The 8,991-nt window shown below is 37.2% G+C and overlaps 1 protein-coding gene across 1 annotated transcript in view; it reads right to left on the bottom strand.

Moving 5' to 3' along the window:
• nudcd1 (NudC domain containing 1) overlaps nt 1–8,991 on the bottom strand; it is a 72,049-nt gene that overhangs the window by 46,344 nt on the left and 16,714 nt on the right. Inside the window, exon 4 of the mRNA XM_010778162.1 lies at nt 6,765–6,957. Within this exon, the coding sequence (XP_010776464.1) occupies nt 6,765–6,957 (193 nt within the window). The remainder of the gene's footprint in view (nt 1–6,764; nt 6,958–8,991) is intronic.

Genomic DNA, 8,991 nt, shown 5'->3' with positions numbered 1-8,991 from the left:
AGAATGTATGCTGAATATTTCAGTGGTACTGCAGACGGGGGACTATTACAATAAATGAATAATCAATATGCCAGGGAGACTACGAGGACTTTTTGTCAGAGTGAAGCCATCAAGCCAATTCTCCTACACCAGTTCACATTTCAGTTTGTGCAGAAATATCCTGTCAAAACTTGTTATTGTGTTACAGTATTTGTAGTCATTTACATAGTTTACTGTAGACAAAAGCTCAGTTTGATTAAAGTAAAAGCGTTTGATGTTAAAATGCTAAATAAATCTATATAAACAATAATCAAAGTAGCACAAGTTGTATAACATGGTTAAAATTAACTTTTTAGTTTTGGATTGAGAAAATACATAATATGAAATAGTTATAGGTATAAGTGACAGTATTAGGTGTAAATCGTGCTTACTGAATGTTTAATATTTTTGTCAATAAAAATGCTCAAAAGGTTTTTAATCTGAAGAAAACGTATAATTAACAAACTATACAATTTTGTTTCAATTATATAATAGATGTTAGGCGCTTTGAGCACGAGGAAAATCGCTATATAAATAACATGTATTAGTATTATATTATTATGTTGCATTAAGTAACAGCATTTTCATTTTTATGAGCAAATGGGTAATTTTCTGACATTGAAGGTAGAATTAAAAGGTAAGAATGGAGAAACCAGCTTGAGTGCGCTAGAATTTGAAACTACGCAGCCGAAAGAAATCTGCCTCTTCCTTCAGACTTCCTTACAGAGCCCCTCCTCCAACACACACAAACGCGCACATGACCAATGAGGGTACGAGATAAGTTTGTGCACAGATGGAAGGCTGACAGGAAGGTAGGACATCCAGTTATTTTAGCCGGGCCGGCTCAGATGATTGGTCGTGCTTTTTACAGCGCAACGGCTTCCACAGATTAAAAATTTTTGTATCTATTTTTTGTCAAAGCATTTCATATATTCATTGCTATCGGGATGTTAAGAGCATTCCATGGAATATAACAAAAAGTGTTTCTGAAGTGAATAATCGACCCCACCTTTAAGCCTACTAGCAAAAGACAGGATGTCCGTGTGTGTTTAAGTTCAGCTCAACCTCTGAACTGAACAAAGGACTCCCCATAGACTCTGGGTTTCTCTTTTTTCCGCCTTTGGCTATCTTTTACTACATTTATGAAAAATAATTGCTTTGCATTCCGTCTGTCTGAAAGTAACTGTTGACAGATTTTGATGAAAACATTTCTGCACATCGAGCAAATAGTGCCATTAAGAAAAGCCCAGACAAAAGATCATTAAAGAAAGTCTCTTCCTCTGTGAAATAACAAAAACGGTTTGGTCTTAATAATTGTGTTTATGCATCACGAAAAAAAAGGTTTTCAGGGCCTTCCAAATCTTAATATAAACAGTGTACATCTCAGCAGGAACAGATTGCCGTTACCTCAGCCTGCGATAGATCTGAGAGGATGTAGTTCTGTTCATCTGTTGGCGAAAATGACAGCTTAAAGTCTGTTAATAGATCTTAAATAAATATAGTCCGTGTTAGACCATGGGTCAAGGAAGCTGTTTTCAGAGTGGATCCAAGCTAAGTGCTAGAGATCAAGGTTTTTCTCTTTAAAAGGATTTCTAGATATTGCAGTGGCAAATCAAGCGTTTTATCTCATAAGCTGTTGCACTTACTTGAATCGAAATCTGGCGCATTGAGGGTTTTAGTTTTTTCCGATTCCTTCAGAGGTTTTTACTGGGAGCCAAATTATCGGCAAAGGTCCTTTACTCTCCACAACAAAGAAGCCAGGTGTTTGAAACCAGTAGAAACTCAAAATAAAGCTGGTAAAATAAGTGTTTTCTTGGTGGAAACAGGACAAAGTGGCTTCGAGCTAAAGACTAATGTTTGCTTAGCTTGTTTCTCTGAGGACTCAAGATCAAGACGTCTGATGACTTGAATACTACCAATGTAGTAGAATTTTTTTAAGCTTCCGGTAGAAACAACGCTTACGCATGTGCACAGGGATATGTCAAAATGGACTGTTATCTTGATTTAAATTATGGATTCCTCGAGGTTTGGAAATAGTTTGAATCATTTGGGAACAAGTAATGTGTAATGTGGAAACAAATCTGTTCTCACCATTGCCCACAATGTTAAGACGCCTATTTTCTGTTGTTTCTGACTCAGCGCCTCCCCTGGCCTGTTAGCATTCTGTTATTCACAAGCAAATCATTTTTCTTTTTAGCAGACAGTGAAAACACCTGGTGTGCTTCAATGAAACACAAAATAATTACCATCTGAATATTGCTGGTGAAAAAGATTTATACCCTGAAACGGAAGTCACTAAGGACATTTTTGTAAATAGCCTTGTTGGAAAATGTACAAACATCCAGCCTTGTGTCCTTCTTAGACCAACAGTCTACAGAAGCTCGATAAAATGACAGGCAAGTACAGAATCAGAAATGAAAAAATACAATCGCAAATCTGATCAGAAACAATTTGGCAGCTTTGTGTTCAACTCGCAATTTGAAGGAAGAGTTACAGGTTGTTCACGGATACATTTCTATAATACAATCTATTTGAGTCCCTTTCATCACTTGCTCTTCATAACCGAGATTCAGACATTATTTTCTTTCAGACTACAGTTTTTCAGAGATCTTGGCTCAGGTGAAAAAGTACCTACCTCATGGAAAGCAGTTGCCAGACATTTATAAAAGGAGGATAATACAGTGACCCCATCACTGAACAGTCCGCCTCATTTCACCAGCTGGGAAACCGAATAAGAAACAAACTAAATTCAGAAATGCTGCTTAGTAACCTCTTCGCAACATATGGTTAGCCCCCATTGATAGGAGAACCTGGGTGGGGAGGGGTTAATTACAGGATTTACCAGACAGAACATACCAGAGAGGCAGATAATAATAATCTCCCTCACACTCCTCTGCACAGGCATAACTGTGAGCGGTCATATCAAATAGTTGAATATTATTAGAACATTTAACTAAGTATTTGAGGTACATTTTACTTGAGTCTTTCCATGTAATGCTTCTTTGAGGTAGCTCATCTACCTTTTAAATTGAAATATTGTTCATTTGAATGCAATTATCTACAGTACATGCTCTAACTCCACCACCTCATCAGCAGACTATCTGAAAATGGCTAAGAGTGATGCAGGCAGGTTTTTCATTCGGACGGGCGGAACGTTTTTCTAAAAAATCTCTGTGAGCAAAGGCCGATGCACAAACACACATTCGAGAACAACTCAACACAAACTGGATTCACAAATGCCTGATCGAAAGTAGATTTTTAAACTCACAAAAATATTTTGCAAATATAACAGGGATGTGCCGGTACGCAAACAAATTCAAAAAGCTATGTGTGTCACTTGGCCTTCTTCAGATACGCTGCTGATAACGTAGTTTCCGCTTTTAATAGTAAGAGCATGCAGTCGGGTTACACCGACAGAAATCAAACAGGGAGTTGAGATCCACAAAATACAAACTCGTATTTGCATACAAAAGCATGTAATCAAAGATTTTCTTTCTGCTTATACAAAACAATACATTGTCCTGAATATGAAATCCGAGGTTTCCAGCTTTTTGTGTAATAACTTGTAACAAAAAACCTTCTCTTGTCACATGTTTGCAATAAATGGTTAGCAGTTAGACAGATTGTTGTATCCTTTTTCCTCTCTAATCAGTCACCCATTCAGATGTATTCATCCTCCAACAACCTGTAATGGAATAAACTACTCAGCTGTAGTCAGCTGCCAATTAAAGAAATGTAGAGATGCTTCAATCCTGGCTAGAGTTATACGATTAAAGAAATAAGCCATGAAACAACTGTGGAGAAAAATTTGAAACAACAGAGGGAACAGATCACTCCAAGCTGAATCATCTGATTCATAAGCAGCCAGAGTGAATGTTCTCACATACAACACTCCTATAGAGAAAACGTAGTGCCAGAACTGTGATATCTCTCACTCTGTGATTACTGCCAGAGCCTGAACACTGAAATTGGTCCAATTTCGATTTTCCAAAGCAACAAACCTGCTCCATATCTGGCAGGGATGTGGAGAACTGAGACAGGTTCATTATCACCTTTTGTTGTCCACTGAATCAACAAAATAACTAATGAGAAGGGGAGAGGGGGAGAGGGGGAGAGGGGGGCTGCCAAATCTTCTCTTTCATTTCTCAATCTCCTCTTTACCCCTCCACTGTTCATCGTTTGAACTTGTCTGTCGGACTAACTGCTGTTCAGACACATAAAATGCCAACCTAACACAGCCACTCTCCACTTGCGTAATATACTTATCCAACCACACGTTTGGACACTTTCTCTATGTACACTCTTGATAGCATATCTGCACCTGTTCTCAAATTCAACTCCATCTCTCCTCCCCCCTTTCTCATCACTTACAAGCGCTTTGAAGATGCCTCCTCTCCTGATATCTAATCTACTTCTACTACTCCAAAACGAGAAAAGCAGACTGCTGATAAAAGGATCGGCTAAAAGCTGCTATTATAATGCTTTTGTGCCATTAACACACAAATACACAGGCATATACGATGCGCTGTCTCGGTCACCCAAGGTTTTTATATATTTTGAAAAAGAGGGGAATGTATGCCTTTTTAGAGGTTGTGAGAATAAGATGGAGACCGGAAAAATAAATAAAAAAGATTTGGATTAGAACATCTGAGTCAGTACAGAAACAGGATGTATTGTATATGTACTGCTAGACATGGTTATAAGGGTGATGTATATAAAAGTAAAGCAACGTGTATAATAGTGAAACATTTAGTCAATTTTGAAACATTTTGGCAAACTCGACTATTTTGTTTTTTGTGGAGAGTTAGATCAGAAGATTGACACCCATTTCAAGTTTGTAGGTTAATTTGAAGCTACAGCCAGTAGCCAGTTAGCTTAGCTTAGCCCTGTCAAAATGTATCAATGCAGGTAAGCATTGAAACATATACAATGTGATAGTAAGTTAGCTTTATGCTAAGCTAAGCTAACCTTGCTAATTTCTGACTTTATTTTACTATTTATTGTACAGGTATGTGTGGTAGCGCTCTACTCATCTAGGTCTCAGCAATAAAGTAAAAAGGAAATTTTACAACAACAAAAACCAAAAACAATCAATATCAATAAATTCTAAATAATATAATTATTTTTTAACAGTTACACAAAACAATTATTGTTTTGTTCCAGTCCCTAAAATGTGAGAATTTGCAACTTTTCACACCTTTGGGTTTTTGACTATTGGTCATCAAACACTTGAAAACATCCCTTTGGATCCAAATAACTGGCATTCATCATTATTTTGGCCATTTTTAGACAAATCAGTTCAACAGTTTCAACAAATTAGGACAAATAATATATTCATTGGCAAATTAAAACCTCAACATAAATCATAAATTATAATACAGATTATGTTCTGGTTTTACAATAAGTATTAACAAATGTTCTGGATAGTATCCATGGACTGAGACAGATTATCAGATCTGACAGAGACCCCCGTCTGATAGGGAATATTGTGCTGCCTGCTCCAGCGTTTCTATGGCTACAACCCAGAGAGTCACTTTGAGCCTATGAAAGGTAATGAGCAGAAGAAGCTTACATGTTGGTTTTGTTACTGGAAATAACCAGATGCAACTGCATGATGAATCTTAACAGGAAATACTCTCAACATAGAAATGTCATGAAATGAGTGTGATGATGATCATGATCATATCTTTGATGTAGTCAGAGTCCAGATGATGATCGTGTTTCTATTTGTTTCAACGCTTGTACATACAGGCTGGTACACTCTCTGGCGAGAGATGGCACTTCCTCATTATAAATATGAGTGATGCCAAAGCGTGACATAACCTCTTTCTCTCGTTTTTACCTCATGAGTCAAACTGGGTCTTCTGAATTAACAAAACTTTTTCTAAATTAGTTTTGCAACCAGAACTAAAACTTTTGACAGAGAGATGGTCATGTTCATGATGCACTTGCAAGTACAACCGTTCACTTTGACACTGGTATGGGAAATATGACTACTTATTTCATTGGGTTCATTATGTATCAATCTAGCCCAGTTGGTGTATCTTTACTATACCAAATAATCACACATTTTATTGTATTATATTCATTTATTTGCAACTTCTAACCAATGAAAATGGCATATTTTGTTATATTTTAATTCAATTGTATTATGAATTATATGCTGTACTAACAACCATCTAATCATTATAATAACAATGGCTCAAATGAAAACGTGATGTGAAATCGGAGGTTCATAATGAAAAGAGATTTATCCCCTGCAGCTGGAGGAAACCTTTGACCCCTCTTAGCTGATAGTTAGTGGGTTTTTTTGCCAAATGATGCACCCATTAGCCCTGTTTACAGAAACTGCAGGCAACCGTTTTAACCTAATGTAAACTCCCTAAACAGCACTGAACGCTAAAGAGTTAAGTTAGCAACTAGCTGGTAAAGGACCGTTGAGCAGCAAAATATTCAGATACTTTTCCAAACTAAGGTAGGTAGAGACCAAAATAGCGCTAAAAGGAGGGTGAATGATGGACTTAAATATGTCAGAAGGCAGGAAATGTGACATTAAATGAAATGTTAATCAATATCTACTGGTTGTTAACAGAACCCATAAGAACTATATAAATTAAGCAATTGTCTTTCAGCGCAAGCAATTACTGAAGCTTTCAATGACTGACATGGAGGTCTTTATGGATGACTTTGGTTAACGTATAAAATAAAAGGCAGAATTAAGTCCCTAACATGGCAGCCCTGGTGACCCACCTGTCTTCTCCACCTCCATGGGCTCGGGGTCTGGCAGCTGCACTGGGAGCCCGTCCACATGAGTGAAGGCGAACGGTTTCTCCGAGGCCACCATGAGCCCCTTCCCCTTCGGCTCCACCGCTGCATAGTGAGGCACCGTCTTCCCATTGAGGACCCTCCTCTTCTTCACCTCGTACTTCTTCTCCTGACCTGCATGTGAAGAGACAACAGTGATAAAGTCCATTCTATTAGAGCAGAGGCAAGAGTAATGTAAACTTGTTATTCCAGCAGTTAATGGACCTTTGAACAAAATGTCTGCTGATTTCTGTTTTATCTTATTTTGATTACATTTTGTTTTGTATGTTATCAGTGATTACATCAACTTGTGTAACAAGGGCACTTTTGGTTTGTATTGCTATTGTTTTAGTTATTGCTGTGCTTTTGGTATCTATTGTTCATTTCACAACTGACTCGTGATATAAATTAGGAAATCTAAATTGATCATCAAAAGCACAGAAACCCCACATTTGCAGGGAAATATAATATGAAGATTGAACAAATTGAACTTCAGTTTAATATATCTATTATCTTTATTTGATTGAATATGAAATGTGCCCAAAAAAAGAATGCAGAAAAATCAAATGTTACATAAATCTCCAAATGTCTATATATTTGGAGATGAAATCAGTGCATGTATTCCTCTATAATGTTCCCCAAAGTCTTGGTGTATTAAAGTGGCTTATAAGACATCATTTAGCATGATAATGGCAATCATGTATCTATTGTAATGACCAGAAGTATCTTATACCCTCTAACACAGTTTGACAGAGCTAAACTAAAAATGAATCTTCATATTCCCAGATTTGAGATCATGAAGATTTACGTGGCATATACTGTTGACTTGCTATCTGGTTATCTGCTTATATTTAGATAAATATCTTTATTTGACCTTTCTATAACACATTTTTACTTTAACTTCTTGATGCTCTTTTTAAGTCTTTTTTTTCATTTCCCTCAGGGATAAAAACAGTATTCTGAAAATAAAAGATCACAGGAATATAAACGAATACATTTCAGTTATTGAAAGGTTTTGCCTATATGTATTACAAAGTGTGATGGATTTCCTTAGTGGCGCAAACCAGACTATTTGCCCGAATGAAGCGGAAAATTACTTTTTCATTTCATATCCTCCGTTTGTTATGAGAAAGTAATAACATTTTGTCAGGCCTGCATTTACAGTCCAAAATGTTAGTAACTTTTGGTAATATGAAATTGTGCAAGGTGTACGTGAATGTGTGCTTTCCATGCTAAAGCACATGTGGCTCATGTGGGAATCTGTGAAATAAGAGTTCTATCATTTTCCACCCATTTCTGCAAAATATTGAATCAAAAGACATGATTCTGCGGTTTTCTATATCTGTTTCGGAAATGTAGGAAATCCAATGACCTAGCAAACAATCACACCTTCTTTTGTAGAGGACATATTATGCGCATTTTTCGGTTCACATTTGCTTCTACTGGGACATGTCTCCATGCTTTAATGTTCAAAAAGCTCTTTATTGTTCTCTTACTGCAACACCTCTTTTCACCCTCTGTCTGAAACCAGAGCCCAGTCTGCTCTGATTGGTTAGCTGGTCGACTGAGATGTCGCACCCCTTAACATGATAGGGCCCCACAAACTGTGTCTACAGTAGGGAGTTGTCTAGTGGAAGAGGTACAACATATTAATGACATGCTTGACTTTGGAGACTTACAATCCCCTTTACAATCATACTCAGATCAAATATAAAGCCATTGAGACCTAAAACAAATAACAAACAATTATTGTACATCGCACAGGTATCAAAGGGTTCCATCTATAAATCCAACTTAATGAAGAAAGCACACTCTAAAGGCCAGAGGTGGGGGACTCGAGTCACATGACTTGAGTCACATATTTTTGGACTTGAGACTTGCTTGACTAACATTGATAAAAGACTTGACTTGGTATTCATGACTTGAGACTTGATGTGTGTGTGTGCTCTGCGTGTGCGTGTGTGTAAGGTGTATCTCCGACAACACATTTGTTTTCAAATGACCATGAACAGTAATTGACACACATCTGACCAACTCCATATGTAAATGTGGGTGTTCCCAAATGAAAGAAATGTGTTTAATCTTAATGTCACGCTGTCTGCACACACACACACACACACACACACACACACACACACACACACACACACACACACACACACACACACT

The sequence above is a fragment of the Notothenia coriiceps genome, unplaced genomic scaffold, assembly GCF_000735185.1.
Source record: "Notothenia coriiceps isolate Sejong01 unplaced genomic scaffold, NC01 NC01_scaffold00018999, whole genome shotgun sequence".
NCBI classification, from domain to species: domain Eukaryota; kingdom Metazoa; phylum Chordata; class Actinopteri; order Perciformes; family Nototheniidae; genus Notothenia; species Notothenia coriiceps.
This window is presented reverse-complemented; position numbering and strand designations above follow the sequence as displayed.